Source organism: Onychostruthus taczanowskii, unplaced genomic scaffold (genome assembly GCF_017590055.1).
Source record: "Onychostruthus taczanowskii isolate IOZ18803 unplaced genomic scaffold, ASM1759005v1 scaffold196, whole genome shotgun sequence".
Lineage (NCBI taxonomy): Eukaryota > Metazoa > Chordata > Aves > Passeriformes > Passeridae > Onychostruthus > Onychostruthus taczanowskii.
The window spans coordinates 434,169-452,038 of NW_024499195.1; the positions used below are offsets into that span (position 1 = coordinate 434,169).

The window sequence follows — 17,870 nt, forward strand, 5'->3', positions numbered from 1 at the left end:
CCCTCAACACAAAGCTCTTTGTCACGTTTAAATGGAATTCTTGTGGTTTAGTTTATGGCCACTGCTCCTCATTCTGTCTCTGGGCTCCAATGAAAAGAGTCTGGCACCACAAACTTGCCATCCACTTAGAGATATTCATATGCATTAAGGAGATCCCCTCTCGGGCATCTCTGGACTGCACAGGCCCAGCTCCAGCAGCCTGTCCTCAGAAGAGAAGTGCTCCAGGCCCCAGATCACCTTTGTGCTCCTCCACTTGACTGACTCCAGCAAGCTCCCTGCCTCTCTTGTCCTGAGGAACCCCGACCTGGACACAGCACTCCAGAAGATGAGATGGAGGCAAAGCTCCAGTGATTTGAGTGAAGCTGGCAGGAGACCAAAGCAAAATTTCACACACACGGTGGAGAACGAAAGGATAGGGAAAGCCTTCCAGTTCCACCCTTCGTGCCGCGTAGGCCTTTCTTCGGTCTCAGGTTAACTCGCATCCCCGAGCCCGTCACCCTCGCTGTGCCCACAGCCCCGGGGGAGAGCGGCCCGGGCCCCGCCCCGAGCGGCCGCAACGGCTGCGCAGCGGAGTGGTCCCGTCGCTGCCCCGGCCCGGCCGCCCTGCGCCGCCATGCTGCCCAACACCGGGTAAGGTGTCCCCGCCGCGCCGGGAGGGGCTGCGCCGCCGCCGGGGGCCATCGGGGGGGCGGGCGGCGGCCGGCGGGGGCTCGCTGGACACCCCTGAGCGCTGTCGCCCTGCGGGGCGTGCGGGACTCGCAGCCGGTCAAGGGCGAGGAGGTGTAGCAGGGGACACGCGTATCCCGGCCGTCCTGCGGGGCAGGCCGGCCGAGGGGCCCCGGGCAGCACCGCAGCCCTGGGACGAGCAGTTCGGGTCGTATCGGGGACTTGAACGGTGCCTTTTGCAAGGGAAACAGTTACTGGAGGAGTTTAATGTAAATTGGGCAGTGTATCAGGAATTTCTTACGGAACATTTTAATTAAAGTATAATTACTTATTACTACTACTATTGTTGTTGTTGCTATTTTTGTTATCAGTGTTGTTATTGTTGTATAGTATTATAGTCTTCTACTACTGTCTTACCTGGCAGCCAGATTTTTTTCCTGTATAGGGTCTTAATTTAGAGGTGTTTTCTGCCTTTTGACTTTTCAGATAACAGGTGGGAAGATAAGTTATTTGTTCCTGTGTGATATAAAGAGGATTATTAAATTCCTAACATCCGTGTAAGCCATAAGGAGTGTTTCTAATGTGACCTGAAAGTCTTTATTGGCAGTCATCTGTGGTGGGAAAGGAACCAATCTTGTTTTTCAAGATTGTAGGGCACAGATGTGGATTTGATGTTTTCTGTCTTAATAGCAGAATTCAACTCTAATGGAAGTGATGCAGGTGTGACCTTCATAATACAGGTCATAAGAAATTTTAGCTAGGCAGATATGCTTTATGAACTTTAAACTACTGGGCTGCTAAGTGAATTAAGAAATAAATACTTAGTCTTGCGAATATGACTAACCTAACCACCATCCTCTGACCCTGACCAACCAACTAGTTTTTTACCTGTCAGGTTGCACACACATCCAGGTCATAGCATCATGTCTTAAATATGAAGCAAAAGTATTATGACAGTGTTGAAAGACTTGCATTCACCCATTCCCTTAAGCAAAGGGCCTGCTTTTCCTACCAGTGTAACAGAAGTCTCTGAGCTTTTGATGCCCTTTGCAAGCTTCTGGTGCAGGTGAACTTTGATTTTCCGGACACCACCCCAGTGTGCCCTGGTAATGTTTCTGATTGCTTCTTTGTGGCCTGTCGTTGCACCCGCTCCCTGTGTGACACTATTCTTGGGAGCTAAGTCACAAGTTCCCTGCATAGCCCTGCTAGTCTCCTGATACACCTTCTTGTCTTCCTGAGTAGATCACTCCAGCCCCAGGCAGGCTTAAAGCCCCATCAGCTTTTCTCTGCTCTTTTCTCCTCCAGACCTGCCTCCTGCTGGACCCCATTTACCTCTTCCATGATTAAGGTGAATTGTGCTGACTTCATACCGGTTGGTTGAAGGTAGAAACTAGAATCTGGCGTTACTTCACTGACTTTTACACTTTGACTGTATTCCACAGTTGAACTCTCCTCACTGTGTGTGTGACTGAATTCACATCAGTAGTCTTTTGTGGTTCACTCTTCTGTTTAGATATTTTTCTTCCTGTGCCTTTCTAAGACTCTTTAAGATTTTGCAGATAGAAGTTGTTTGAAATGGCATCTTCTGGACATGGTTGACTTTTTGAGATTCCGTAGGTGCCTTGTCTTGCCTCTTCAGGGGAAGAGGCATCTCCCCCTTTCTGCCCCATTCCAGTTTTCTGCCTTTTGAAAGCAAACATCCTCCTAGAGAGCATTTAAGAGATGGATGTGCTCAGATTAGGGGGGAAAAAATACATCTGAAACCAGAGGGGGAGAAACTATACTAAGTTTGACGCAGTCTGAAAGGAAAACTAATGGAAGCTCATAGTGTAAGCTTTTGTAACATTTGTGATGTGACTTTTGTGATGCAAGCAAAAAGTGAAGTCACTGTTGTACATAGTTTATATGAATTCTTCAACTGAAGTTAAAATCCTGAACCTCTGGGTTTTGCTACAGTGTTACATAAAGAAACATGACCCTTATGTGGAGCACTGAAACACACATTCATTCGTGTGCAAACCTGTTGTTTGAAAGGCTTTATCATTGAATATGTTTGTGGAATTGATATTTCTCTTTCCAAAAATTCAGTGGTACTCTGTTAGCCAGATGTCCTTCTTAAGCTTTAAAACTTGTTAGTTTCTCTAAGTTGATTGGACCTGTTTATGGAAGGACTACACACAGTTACTGGGAAGCTGTTGAGTATAGAAGATTTAAGAGAAAAATTGCCATTTCTGAAAATAAAGCTTATGGTATTTGCGTATGGTGCTGTGGTTCCAGACTTGGTATTTTATGCTGCATTGAGACATCATTTTTTTGTGTTTAGAGCACTGTGATTAATATAATTCAGAGATCTGTGTAGGTGTGTTGTCCTGTTGGAAACTGGCATTTTGTTTTTACAAATTACTCCTTTTCCATTGTTGCAGAACATAGCAGCTCTGTTGTAAAACAGTGTGTTGGATCTTTTTACAAAAAAGGAGAAATGTAACTGGGTAACCTTCTTTATAGTGTTTGCAAACTTGGGATGTGGTCTTAAATCAGTAGTACTTCCCTGTAGCTGTAGCCATCCCTTTTGTGTTCATCGGGCTGTTTTCTGAGTAAAAGGATGAAGGCATTTTTCTGGCTGGGAGACTGTGCTAATTACATTTGCCCTTAGAGTCTGATAAAAGTCAAATGATTAACATCTTCTGCTTTATTCTTCTCTTCTTTACTGTCCACTTCCCCCTTCACCTTTAGGAAACTGGCAGGATGCACTCTCTTCATCACAGGTGCGAGCCGGGGCATCGGCAAGGCCATTGCTTTGAAAGCTGCCAAGGATGGTGCCAACATTGTGATAGCTGCCAAGACAGCTGAGCCCCATCCTACTCTTCCAGGAACTATCTACACTGCTGCAGAAGAAAGTAAGTTGTAACAAATGAAGGTTCTCGTCTGGGTGTATACCCTTGCTTAATTACCATACCTGAGTGGAAAAATGCATAGACTCTTATTTTGAGTTCACCTTTACTAAAATATGCTTAGTGCTTCTCTTGCTTCCCAGGAATGCTGTAATGCTAGGGTAATGAAGATGGATGTGTGTATATAAATGTAAAAATGCTAGGCTACTTGAGAAGTATGAAATAAACATTTGCAGTATTAAGATATTGTTTTGGCTTCCCTCTTCCTCATATGACGAGTTAAAAGGTCACCGTTTGAGATTGTGATTTTCAGTGCCATTTGCATGAGCGGTTCTCAGAAGGTTCATGTTAGTTGTCTCATCTGAGAGCAAATTTTTAAATATTTAATTTTTTAATTGTACAGTTGAAGCAGCTGGAGGAAAGGCTTTGCCATGCATTGTTAATGTGAGAGAAGAACAGCAAATCATTAATGCCGTGGAGAAAGCTGTGAAGACTTTTGGAGGTAAGTTAAGGTATGGGGAAGGCAGGCATTAACAGGCAGATTGTTCAAACAAAGAGAAAAAAATAACTGCCTGCCTTACTCATGTTTTTTTTCTTTAAATGCTAATGTGAAATGACTTACTTTAAAACCAGGGATTGATATTTTGGTGAATAATGCAAGCGCCATCTCTTTGACGGGCACTTTGGAAACAGCAACGAAGAAAGTCAATCTTATGATGGATGTCAACGTACGAGGAACCTATCTTACGTAAGTGCTGAGAGAAGGAAGCAAAGCAATTGTAACAGAATGTATGATGTTATTGCAGTTTTTCTGAGAAATTCTGTGGCTGTCTTGCTGCCCTAGAATTTGAATGCAGATATTCTGCATGTGCTCACAGGAAATTGCTCAGTTATTGGTCAACTGATTTGAATTAATATTTCCAAGAATTATTTGCTGGTTGGAGTAAACCGAAACCTTATTACTGAAGTCATTAAATGTTCACAAGCCCCTCCATGCATGTAGGAAGAAAAAAGTCATTTGTTTCAAATGAAGTTCCAGCTTGGAACTAATGCTGATGCTCTTTCATTTCAAGCAAAATGACTAAATTTTTGCATATATCAAGTCAATATCTTACTTCTCAGTTTTCTTCTCATAAGCTTCTTTCTCGTCTTGAGAAATGTTGTATAACTCACCATACTTAAAATTGAAATGTTAAACTTGTATCTTCATGATCCAAAGTGTTCTCCACCTACTTTCAGCTTATCAATTCTATTATTTATTTAAATGAACATATTAAGATTTGATTTCACAATTCCTAGGTTCCTTATTTTGCACATGTTAGGAGGTGGATTTAGCAGGTTGAATCATCGTTACATTTACAGGATGTCATTTAAATCACTGCCTTAAAATAAAGACTTTGATTTTCGCAGAGTTTATAAAAAAGCCCATAAGATGATGGAGATTCTCTAAATTCAGATGTTGCTTGGTGTGATCAGAAAGTTTTGTTTCAAAGTATCACCACAGAATTACAGAATAGTTTGAGTTAGAATGCACCTTTAAAGGTCATCTAGTCCAGTCCTCCCATCTAGAACAGACTGATTGTCATTCTCCTTTGTGCAGATTAGTTTGGTTGCCAGCACTTCGTAAATTGCTCATGGGTTCAGCTGTATTGCTGTGGCAAGATCCATCTTCTCCTCCCCACCCTATAGCAGCAGTGATTTTTTTGATGTTACATCTAGCTATTCCAAATAAATGGGGAATTCTTAAAGTGTATTTTTGGTCCTGTTCTGCGTTGAAAAGATTAAAAATCAGGTTCTGTGTGCTGGAAGGAGAAAAGCATAAGAAAAATCAATGCCTCTCGAGGGAATGGTCTTTGTCATTGTTTTTGTAATTCTCAATTGAGAAAACCTAGTGAAGCATTTTTGCCCTTTTTTCTCCTTGCTTTGTATATTAAATCTGATTGTAATTTGTAGAGACCTTCTTTCAGTTTAATGTTCAGAAAATTTCAATAGCTCAAAAAAAAAAGGTGTGGGTTTTTTGCCTGTGTAGAGGTGGTACTAGGAAAGATTCCCCAGCTTAAAGAGTATACCTGTTGACAGAGGATCTTGGAATTGTTAAATCGTGGAATGGATTGGGCTGAAAGAAAGCTTAAAACATTGTCTACTTCCAAGGGCTCGAAGAGACCTTAAAACATTGCCTGCTTCCAAGTCCCCACCATAAGTAGAGATATCTCCCATAGACCAGCTTGCTCAGAGCCCATCCAGCCTGGCCTTGAACACTTCAGTGGGTGGGGAATCTGCGGTTTCTTACGCAACATATTCCAATACCTTACCACCCTCAGACTAAAGAATTTCTTCCTAATACCTGATCTCAACTCACCCTCTTTCAATTTAAAGCCACACCCCCTTGTTCTCTTACTCCATGTCCTTGTGGAAAGTCCCTCTCCCACCTTCTTGTAGCCTCTTTAGGTACTGGAAGGTGGCAGTAAGGTGACTCCAGAGCTTCCTCTTCTCCAGGCAGAATAATTCTGAGCCTGTCCTTGCAGGAGAGCTATTCCATCCCTATGATCAATTTGGTGGCCTCCTCTGGAGTTCCCTTAAAAGTCCAATGGCTTTCCTTGCTGGGACCCCAGAGCTGGATGCAGGGTTCCAGGTGGAGCAGAATCCCCTCCCGCCCCTGCTGCCCACGCTGCTTTGGATGCAGCCCGGGACATGTTTGGCTTTCTGGGCTGTGAGTGCTGATGGCCAGGTCATGTCCAGCCTCTTACCCAGCAGCACCCCCCAGTCCTTCTCATAGGGCTGCTCTCCATCCATTCATCCCCCAGCCTGTGCTGGTACTGGGAGTGTCCTGACCCAGGTGCAGCACCTTGTTCCTGGTCTTGTTAAACATCATGAGATTCCCATGTGCTCACTTCCCAAACTTGTCCAGGTTCCTCTGCATGGCATCCTGACCTTCAGTGGTGTCTATAGCACCACTCAGTTTGGGATAATCTGCAAATTTGCTGAGAGTGCACTTGATCCCTTCATCTGTGTCATTGATGAAGACCTGGACTAACACTGGTCTCACCCGCGAGAGACACCTCTTGTCACTGATGTCCATCAGGACTCTGAGCCATTGGCCACTAACCTCTGGATGCTGCTGTCCAACCAGTTTCTTATCCACTGAACAGTCTGTCCATCAAATCTTCTCTCCCCAAGTTATATAGAAGGATGTTATGAGGAACCTTCTCTAAAGCTATACAGTCTAAATGACACCTGTAGTGCTACCCTTGACCTCTCTGTAGTCCTTCTGTCGTAGAAAGCCTTTTGGTTGATCAGGGAGGAGTTGCCCCTGGTGAAGACCCTCTGACTGTCCCAAATCACCTCCCTGTCCTAGATCACCTTCTGATTCTAGGAGGATCTGTTCCATGATCTTCCCAGGCATGGAGGGGAGGCTGACAGGTTGGTCGTTCCTGGGGTTCTCGTGTCCACCCTTTTTAAACATTGGTACATTTCCCTTTTTCCAGACACTGGGTCTTCGCCTGACTCCACAATTTTTCAAATATGGAGAGTGGCTTGGCAACTTATTCTCTCAGGACTGTGAGGTGCTTGTCATCAGGCCCCATGGACTTGTGTATGTTCAGGCTCCTCATGGTCAGAATCCTCATCTTCACTTAAAGTGGGAAGTGCTTTGCTCCCCCAATCCGCATCCTGCTGTCCATCTACTACAGGTGTGGGAAGAGAAGTTGCCATTGAAGACTGAGGCAAAAAAAGTTGCTGAGCCCCTCAGCCTTCTTGTCATTGGTTGCTAGCAGTGTTCCAGCCTTGCTTATCCCAGGGTGTAGGTGTGTACACTGTCTTTGTTTTCATTTTCTGACTGGCAAATCTGTAGAAGCCCCTTTTGTTATTCTTTGCATCCCTTGTAAAGTTCAGTTCCAGCTTCACTGTGGCTTTCCTCACCCCAAATGTGTACAACAAGGCTGTGCCCCTATATTCTTCATAGGATACTTTTCCTCTGTCTCTACTGGCTATGCATTTGTTTCTTGTCCTTTTGTTTGACCAGCAGTTCTTGTACTCTTCCATTCCAGTCTCCTGTCTTCCTTGCCAATTTCTTGTGCCATTGGATCACTAGCTCTTGTGCTCTATGGAAGGTGTCCTTAAAGATGTGCCAGTTCTGTTCTGCTTCCTTGTTTCTGAAGGCAGTGTTACAAGGGTTCCTACTGACTAACTGATTGAAGAAGTGGAATTTTGCTCTTCTGAAGCTCAGGGCCCTGACTTTGCTCTTTGCCATTTCCCTCCAAACAGTGAACTCCACCAGTGCGTGATCTCTGCAGCCCAGGCTGTCTCCCATCATGTTGTCCCTGATTAGCTCAATTAAGTTTGTGACCATCAGGTCCAGAATGACATCCCTTCTGGTAGGGTTATTGCCTGGGTTAAGGAGTTATGCTCCATGCATTCCAGGAATCTCTTGGATTGCTTACAGTTTGCTTTGCCACTTTTCCTTCAGATGCTGGGGTGTCTGAAGTCTCCCAGTAGGACAAGAGCCTGTGAGTGTGATCCTTCCTGTAGCTGGAGCAAGAAGGTCTCATCAATAGGCTACTGTTGGTCAGGGACCTGTAGTGACACCAACCACAAGATTCCCTTTGTTGCCTCAGTCTGTTTCTTACTCACAGGCTTTTACCTGCTCATTGTTGTTCTTCAGTTCACAGGCTCTTATTCAGAGGTGGCTCATCACACTCAATGCACTTCTTGGTGTAGAGGGCAGCCCCTCCATCTTTCCTTTCTCCCTTGTCCCTTCTGATCAGGCTGTAGCCATCAATGGCTGCAGTTGAGTCATGGGATTTATCCCACCAAGTTTCAATAGTGGTGGCTAAGTTTCTTGGTTCCTATGCATTAAGAAATTGGGGCATCTGTTAGTGAACCTGCCACTGAAAAGAGCTGAGACCCCAGGACAGTTAAGGAGGTGGTAAATCACTTACTTTACTACTATGATGATTTTGCTGTTGAAGGTGTTGAAGTTGTTCCCTTTGTGGTTGAGAGTATGTGTGGGTCCTATTGGAATATTTGAACAGTTGGTCACTAATGTGGTGATGGTTTGACCCTGTGAAGCTTGATTAAAAATTCTCAAGCAGAGATAAAATATAAACATGTGCTCTAGTGCTAGAAGTGAAGTCAAAAGAGAGTTTCTGTAAAGCAAAAGTTCCATTTTAAAGAGATGTGTAAATTCAAAGTAGAATTCTCTTAGAAGAGAATAGGGTTTCAGTTTTCTTTGGAATATTTTAATAGCATTCTGCTATGCAGTATTATTTCAATATGGTTTTAAAGAAGAAATAGGTATGGAATAGAAGAGAAAATTTTATGACTATATGATGCTCTACATTTTTAATTTTGATTGTTGCCTTAGAGTGTTTTGTTGCCACTACCAGAACTATTACAAGGAGATTATGGCTTCTGAGTATCTGGAAAATTAGCTTTAGTCAAAACTGATTCGCTGGTTGGAGAATGTGGTCCAATTTGCAGGAATGAATATTAGGCCCGAGATAAGTGATCTGCGACAGATATTTTTTTTGTTATTCTTTCCATCATTTAAATACTTGATGTGAGAAGAGGCTTTGTCTTGCTCTGTTGTGAAAATACTGGTCTGCTACTATTGTTTTTAATGTAATTATAGGTGTTCCGTAAAATAAGAGGCAACTCATTTGTCTGAATCTTATCTTTCAGGTCTAAAGCATGTCTTCCCCACTTGAGGAAGAGTAAGAACCCCCATATCCTGAACCTTAGTCCACCGATGAATCTGAACCCCATGTGGTTCAAAAATCATTGTGGTGAGTAGCTTTCAGAGACTTTGTTGCTATTTTGTGAGAAACATTTAAGTACCTGGTGAAGTGTGCAGTAGTGCCAGTGCAGAATGCCAGATCTTGTATCTTTAGCACTGCATACAGACTGGCACTAATGGTTCCTCAAAGCATTTTTTACCTGACCTACAAGAAATTGTTTTGTGGGAAAATGTAGAGCAGGTTTCAAGGCATCATCCATCCTTTTTGTTTTCAGGGTAAGTCTGATTTTCTATGGGAATTGTTAGGATTACATATTTTCTGCTCCAAATAGTGACTGAAACCCCAAATTTGTTTTCTTACTGATCCATCTTCCTGTTTTTTTAAATATGGATAAAGCTTAGTGTTCTCTTTTAATATGCAAATTATTTTGAGGTGGAAAAAGAACTCCATGTTATCTTGAAATTAGTGTTGCTCATTTTAAAACTGTAGCAAAACCTTTCCACTTCGGAAGTTTAACTTGTCATGTTAAATTCCAGCAAGTTCCAGTTCTTTTCTCAAGAAAGTTTCCATTCTCAAAGTAGATAGGTGACAAGGATATAGAGCTCCTGTTCCCTACTTTTTTTGTTTATAGGATTCTAGTTTGGTCCTTAACAGCTACTATGCCTTAGGCATCTTAACAAAAATTGATCACTCTGTCAGTGTAGCCTGTATAAAAAGTATGACAAAATCCACCATGCAGCTAGGCTTCAGCTTTCTTTTTGGCAGAACATGTGTAGTTTTCATTTTGTTTTCAGTGAAAAGATGACAGACTACAGTTTGTAGCTGATGGAGATGGCAGGTAGAAGGGACAGATTTTGACTCTAGGAAAGTACTGTTTTTTCTGAAAACCCTGAATTTTCCATGTGAACCAATTATCTGTTTTGTCTTCCACTCATAATTAAAATTAGATTTTACTTAGAGTCTAAACTTTTTTATTTTTTCACTTCTTGTCTTAGCTTATACCATTTCTAAATATGGGATGTCCATGTGTGTCTTGGGAATGGCAGAAGAATTTAGAGGAGAAGTTGCTGTCAATGCTTTATGGCCTAAAACAGGTAAATTTTTTTATTTTATTACTGAAATATTGACTTTCTGTATTTTGTCTGCTAAAACTTGTTTTATTTGACACTGAATATACTTCAGACTTCTGGAATAGATTCAAGTGACTGAGAAGTTCTTTTATATGTTATTTCTTAATCCAGCATGAGTTCTGGTTTGCATTGCTAGTTCCCACTAGACTGTTGTCACTTTGATCTAAACTCATCTTCATCTAGTTTAAAACCACACAGTTGAAGTGTATGTGTAGTGTTTGGCTTGCCTGTGCTTTTTCTGATGCACCCAGTGTTTTGGTTTGGACAGAATCACAAAAATAATTGTATGCTTTAATGAGTGGGTATTGAACATCTGTGTATGTAGTACTATTTAGAATTCCTTGCTAGTTAAATTGCGGAGCTTACTGATAAGATAGATACCTCTGTACATGCAGAAATAATTTTTAAAAGGCCTATTCCTGGAAGTTTAGGCGCAGTACATTTCTGTGAAGAGCTGTTCACAGAAACATCTGATTGCAAATGACAAGAAATTAAAGAGCTCTCTGGAAGAAAAATAGCTCAATGTTCCCATGCTGTATTAGCTTCAAGTTGCTTTGTGTGGGTCAATGAGGATAAGGACTGCTGTTTGAGGTTTGGCTAGCTGTTTGCCAAGGAGGCCAGTCTCTTTTCCTCAAATATATTTACGGGCAGAAATTATACTGAGTGTTAAATCAATACCAGACAGAGTGTAATCCTGCCCCTTAGTGGTGTAAGCCCTGTCATTGTGTTTGAAAACATTACAACAGTGTTTATTTCCTTAACAAGTGCAAGGAAGGAAGAAGGAAGAGGAGATAAAAATATGAGCTAAGATCCTCTTCTGAGGATGGTGCTCCAGTTTAAGAAGTGTTTGTACACAGACACTTTTCAGTGTTTTGCTGTTAGGAATTGTAGGCCCTTTTTAAGCTTTAGTGGGAACTGGAACTCTCTGATCTACTTTCTCTAAGGTGAGAAATGTGAGGAAAACTTAACTATTTCAGACAAAATCAGCCAAATTTATCCACTTGAATGTGGTAGGTGATCATCAGTTGAATAGTTGGGTTGTTGTGTCTGACAGACTTGGTCCTTTTTCATTGGTCTGGACGCTTGCATGTTAAATGCTTCCAGTAAATGGATGTCTCATAGTTCTGCTCACTCTGTGAGTTCTACCCACAGAAATATTTTAGATTTGGGATTGACTTTTAAAAACTATAATTATATTGTTCATGATCATTATATTATCACAAAGCCTGTACTATCTTGAAGACAATAAAGTCTTCATCTGTGATGTACTGGAGGCAACTACATGCATAACTTAAGAATATGGATTGCTTTGTGGTGGAGTCAAAGTTCACCTTTCAGGTTTCAAGTGTGTGTTGTATTTTTTTATTTCTGAGGCAGCTAAAAGAAATGTGCACTTGTTTCCACATACTTGCTTCTTGAGTGCCCCAGTAAAACCTCAAAAATTTTTCAGTGGAGATTTCCCAGTATCTATGTCTTTTGGAATAAAACCATGAAACCTGATTCTTGGTCTTTAGCTCTCTACATCCCACCCATCCCTTCTGTCTTGTCTTTAAAATGACACTGTTTAATGGGTTTTATGTCTCCTCAGCATCCAGTAGGTGGGAGTAACTTGGTTTCTCATTAACAAAGGTGACCTTCTACCTACCATTGTGTGGTTTTTGGTCATTGACTGATTTAACAATGTATATTGCCTATGAAAGTTAGGGATTATAAAGGAATTAATTCAGATTATCTCATTCAGATAGAGAGACATGGTATGAAACTGCAGACAACCAATTTAACTTATTTTTTCATGAGAAGGGTGTTACAAGATTACCTGTATCTTTTGTAAGTGTACACATTCATATGCTGTATGGACACATTATGTGGGTCGTCCACAGCTTTCTTATTCTGGATGTGCTGGAAAAAACATGCACTACTATTGTGGAAATGAGTCAATGGCTTTATGGGTCCTATTAAAAGCTAATGAATTTTTTTCTGCAGAGACCAGCTGGTTATAATAGGTATTTATTTTGCAACATGGCTGTTTCCCACGTCCACCTGAATAATTTGACCTGAAAAATAATGGCAAGGGAGAAATGAACCTGTGAGAATTTCTCCACCCCGTCCACAATGGAAATTTTTTCAGAGGGGCAGCTGACTTTATAAGCAGTCTTACATCACTTACTTTATATTAAGTCTTACATCACACAGTTGAATACATTATTTCTTTATAGTTTTGTCTTATGCTGCAGCACTCCAAGAATCAGTAGTAGTATCTCAGATGTGGTCTGGTATTAAAGAATGTCTGTGGTGCTATTAATAAAGCTTCTATAAAATCTGACATTCTTAATGTGGGGAAGTGGGAAACCCAAACCATATACAGTTGTATCTTTCTCTTCACCATTACATTTCCACTGTGTCCTTGGTAACATACCCATACCTGCTAAAGTAAGAAGAGAACACTCTGGGAGTTGCTACTGGTTACAGAGTGCAGCTGATACTTGTTCCTCACAGGATCCTGCAGAACATGAGGTTTGGAAGTGCAGGAAGATTCAATTTACAGATGAAAACAGTATATATTCTAATAAATGCTTTTTAAAAGAAAGATTTATCTATATGAGATGCTGCAAAGAAATAAAAAAGTAATTAAGCTTTTTATAAAATCAAAGGTATACAGCAGAGCTTTTCATTTGCAGAAATCATGCCTGCTCATTCAGTGGTGCCATGAAAACTGATGTGACATAAAGTATAAAAGATCATAATGTGTGAATTCTCCAGTACAAAAAAATGTGCTTTTGAAAGGTTTATCTTACAAAAGTGAGAAAGTTAACTTCTTACTGTGAACAACCAGAGAGAGGCAGTGTTACAGACTTCCAAGGTATCTGAAATACAGTTGCAAAGTTCCTAATTTAAGAGCCCACTATCATCTCATACAGATGTGTTTACCCTCAGTGTTAGTATGGATGCCAGGATCGGTTCATTAATCTGATTCTTTAAACACATGATGGTATGTTGGTACTGAGATGCCAGAGTTCTCCATTTATCTAAAAGTGAAAGAGGACATCTTTCAAAAGGGAAAGGGGCAATCCCATCACAAAGAGAGCAGAGGAATAATACAGGTGTCCTGGGACAGAACTGAAAGTCTGTTGATGTGTGCTAGAGGCAAACCCGCGTCGCTTTATATGAAATGAATGTAATGATGTGCAGCCAGACTACGAGGCAGTACTGTTTGAAACCTCTTTGCTTCAGTCTATGCAGATAGGGTGACTGTGCTCAGAAGAATAATAGTTAACAGTAACAGGAGTGACAGACCTATGGGACAGGGAAAGTGAGCAGCTTAATGAATCCTCAGAATAAATATATTTAAGTTAAGAGAACTTGATAAATTTCATCATAGTATTTGACAAAAATATTCTCTGCACTGTTGGTAGCTATTAAAGAAAACATCTTGCTGGGTATATATCACTTCAGAAGATGACAAAAAGTCAAATTTATTGACTTCCTTAAAGATGAGAAGGAGACCTAGGTAGACCTACATGTATGTACAGTGTATCTATTTGTCACTTTTTATTTAGACGTGTGTTTGTAGCAGTTCAATTGATTTGAAAAAAAAGAAAAGCTAAGGTTGCTTAATGGTAAATGAAACCTAGAAGCTAATTCTCTTCATAGAAAACTAATGTAGTGAAGTCAGCAGGGACATGTACACATTTCTGCACTCTCCTAGGAAACACTTGGACTGGAGCTCTCAGTCCAGTGCTTAAGACTTTGGTCCTTTTTCCCAGTATGTAATTTGAAAGGTGAATGAATGACCCAGCTCAGATACATGTGTCCTGCCCGGTGCCTATTTTTTCTGCTATTAAAGGAATGTTGGGATAATTTCTGTACCAAAATTGCTGTTACTTTGTGTGGAATGGAAGCACTAAAAGGAAGACAAAAATATATCCTTCAAGGTTTATCCTTCTGCTTCCCTGATGTTCTGGTCTGATATGTAGGAAAGGATTTGTGAATCTGCCTCAAAACGTGGGGACAGAGTGTTGAGTTTTAAATAGCAGATGGGAAAAACTAATGAAGCAGAACATACGAGGGAAAAACATAAGATGGCAAGTGTCAAAAGCTGCAACCAGACAGCCTTTCCATGGAATAGGATGAAAAAAAAATGGCATGGATACCTCAGCCTGGAAGAGCAAATCACATACTTAGACAGCAACATGCCACAGTTTCAGTAGATCCCATGAGAGAAACATAAAGAAGACTAGTAGAATGGCACAGAAATAACATAATTGCTTAATAGAAAAATCAGAAGCCTAGGAGATGTGGATTTTATTCTTAGGTCTAACACAGCCTTTCTGTGAAATACCAGACAAGTAATGTGAGGTTTTGTTATTTGGTTTCTCGTTAACTTAGGAGAAACACTTTAATAGCTCATGCTACCAAAAGACTAAAATTAAGCATCATGACTTTCAGTGTGATAATCACCAAACCTAATTCCTCTTTATTACTGATGTGTCATACATTCACTTTGAGGAAAACTGTTGTCCTGTTAGTTTTTCATGTCCTGAATAACTGGTGGAAAACTGGTGGGCTGATAAATACATAGAGGGATGTGAATGTTGGAAAATATTCTGGCATTTTTGATTCCTGTGATAATTTAATGGACTTTTACTGTTGTTTGTAAAGAATTGTTTGTTGGTTGGTAGTATTTCTCAGCTTCTGTCTTCTAGAGTTTCCTTTTGCCCGAAAGGAAAATAAAGTTTGTTTACCTGTGAAAGAAATGAGAATTCCATGTCATCAGTGTTAAACCTTTGTTTTCTTACCCTCCAAACTTTCTAGCCATACATACAGCTGCTATGGATATGCTGGGAGGAGCTGGAATAGAAAAACAGTGCAGGAAGACAGACATCCTGGCAGATGCTGCATATTGCATTTTGACAAAACCAAAAACTTTCACTGGGAACTTCATTATTGATGAAGTTCTGCTGAGAGAAGAAGGAGTTAAGGATTTTGATGTTTATGCAATTGCACCAGGTAAAAGAGATCTTTTAAAGGTGAGAAGTAAGTACAAGAAGGAGGGAAGAATATATGGAGAATACAGTTTTGTTTCCCAGGGTTCTTAAATTAGTTTATAAAAAAACGTTGCTGTGCCTCAGCTTTGAGAACATGCCTTAGTAGAAAGCCCATATGGATCCACTGAGAGTTTAATAATTAAATGTCTATTAAATTAAATTACCTACCTGCATTGTAGATGTATATATTACTATTTAACAGCTAGTGAGATAGATTTTTATGTTTTTCTTCTCCAGTGTTCTTCACTGCAGCCTTAGAAGCCTTCTAGGTCAGATTTTAAATGAACAAAATTCTAAACATGTTACTTCATGCTACGTTTTCCCTTCAAATTTAAACTGAGATACAGTACTACTTGACTGTAGTTTCAGATGAAATGGATTCTTGCTGTGCACATCTGATTTACTTGGATTTATTACTACATTTCTCCTCCCTCTCAGGTCACCCTCTGATGCCTGACTTCTTCTTAGATGTTGAAATTGACACTACAGCTATGAAGCAAGAAGGATATGGTAGGGAAAGCATTGTGTGTACAAGTCCATAATTTGCATAATTATTTCATTTCACAATAATGAATGCTCTCTGGGTTTGTATTTTTTCCCCTCTGAATTTGGACTCCACTCAAGCTTTTTTTAGCAAAAACCCTTTTCTCATTTGAAGAGTAAGATCTATGGAAGTGACTATGTAGTTAAAACTTGGGGAAAAAATCATACCTCTTGCAGGACTTCCATGGTGTAAAGTCAGTGTATTATTTTGAAGAATTCTTTTTTTATCATCTGAATTGTGGTGGTAGGAGGTCACAGGTAAGTATTGCTGGAAAAAGAAATTAGACTGCAAACAGCATATTTTGTAGGTATATCTCCTTTGCCTTGCTCATTTATACAAAAGAATATGAGATAAAGCCTCCATGTCTTCTTACATGAAATGTGCACAATTTGCACATTTAAAATAAATTTTGGGTGAAATGTAGAATTTTTATTTTTTTTTTTAAGAAAAGCATTGCTTTTTCTTTTTCAGAATTGTTTTATGTCAAGTTGAAGGGCAACTAAGAATGCTGAACTGCTTTTATAGGAGTGTCAGAATAGGGATAAGGCCAGGGCAGAGGAGGCAAACTTGGAAGTGTTCCTTTCTGGTGAAAGTACTCCTTGAGCAGTCACACTAGGACCGTTGTGCCAGGGACGGTGTTAGTTCCTTGGGCTCCCAGTGCGGGTTATTTTGTAGGGATTCACAGAACAGAACCTAAGTATTTTTTGATAGTGAAGACACCTAAGCATACTAAGGACTTTCAACAGCATTTTAAGGGGCTGTTCCACTTGATTGGCTTTGTAAATTGCAAAAGCTTTCCTGTAATGTTAAATGTGCATGTTCATTGGGGTGAAGTAAGCCACTGATACAAGCAGTAAATTTATTTCCACCTTAGAAGCCATTACAGAAGAATTTAGGAAAATATGCATGTTCTTCACAAGATAGACAAGACAGAAGTCTTTTGAGATGAAAGCAATGGCTATTAAAGACACTGACTTTTTATTTTTAATGTTGTCAGGAGTAGTGTATGGATTACATTAGAAAACTGTTGTGTGAGCACCTGTAATGAACTGTAAACAGAATTAGAATTTTGCTGTGGTTCTATTTTCGCTTTTCCTTTGATCTGTCAGGAATCAAAATTTATTGCAGAATTACGTTTAGCTAATTTAGTGATTCACATTCCTGGTGGAGAAAGCATCCTTTATCAGTGTTAATGGTAAAATAATCACTTTCCTTACTTTGAAGCTTAAATCTTTTCAAATGAAGTTTTCTGCCTATGGTTCTACATTCATTTTTAAAATGGTTTGCATTTGAAATAGAAAAGTAATCTTTCTCATAGGTGCTGCCCAAGAGCAGAAGAAATTAAGCAGATCCCAGCAGGAAGGAGCAGATGCAGCCAAGGCTAAGACAGACTCTGCTGCAGCCCCACCATCTTGGTAGCAATATAGATGCTAAGGTTTCACTGTCGTGGAATTATGTTTTCCTGTGCAAAGGCTTTTTCCATTTTCTTTGATATTTTGATGATTCTGTTTCTTCTTTTTTAGGTAAATTAAAGCCAACTCTGGCCTTCATGACTGGAAGATTAAAGATTAAAGGAAACATGGCACTAGCAATAAAGCTTGAGAAGATGCTTTCACAGCTTAATTCTAAACTGTGAGGCGAAACCCATACTAGCACAACAGTGGCCTTTCATATATAACTGCAATGCTGTTTTAAATTTTTAGTCCCTGTTTTTCTGATGCAGTGTAAGAAATAATGATAAAATGTGAGATTTTTATAGAAGATGTCCATAATTAAACTAATTCCGTCTCAAGAATGCACTTAGGTTCCAGGTGTTTTCTTTATTTCTGCTCCTCTGGATAAACGTAGGACATCTGAAG

General features: G+C 40.2%; 1 protein-coding gene across 1 annotated transcript; it reads left to right on the forward strand.

Moving 5' to 3' along the window:
• The first annotated feature begins 541 nt into the window (after positions 1–541).
• On the forward strand, positions 542–17,430 carry HSDL2 (hydroxysteroid dehydrogenase like 2). The gene is made up of 9 exons (XM_041402296.1): positions 542–630; positions 3,400–3,563; positions 3,961–4,059; positions 4,191–4,305; positions 9,237–9,340; positions 10,288–10,386; positions 15,235–15,429; positions 15,906–15,977; positions 17,330–17,430. The coding sequence occupies exons 1-9, from the start codon at positions 614–616 to the stop codon at positions 17,428–17,430; spliced, it is 966 nt and encodes a 321-aa protein (XP_041258230.1). The 5' UTR covers positions 542–613.
• Positions 17,431–17,870: the final 440 nt, after the last annotated feature.

Excerpts from the sequence above, each read along its gene's own strand:
- HSDL2 (XM_041402296.1), top strand. Across the intron at positions 3,564-3,960 it reads CTACACTGCTGCAGAAGAAA|TTGAAGCAGCTGGAGGAAAG; the intron begins GTAAGTTGTAAC and ends TTAATTGTACAG. Across the intron at positions 15,978-17,329 it reads TATGAAGCAAGAAGGATATG|GTGCTGCCCAAGAGCAGAAG; the intron begins GTAGGGAAAGCA and ends TCTTTCTCATAG.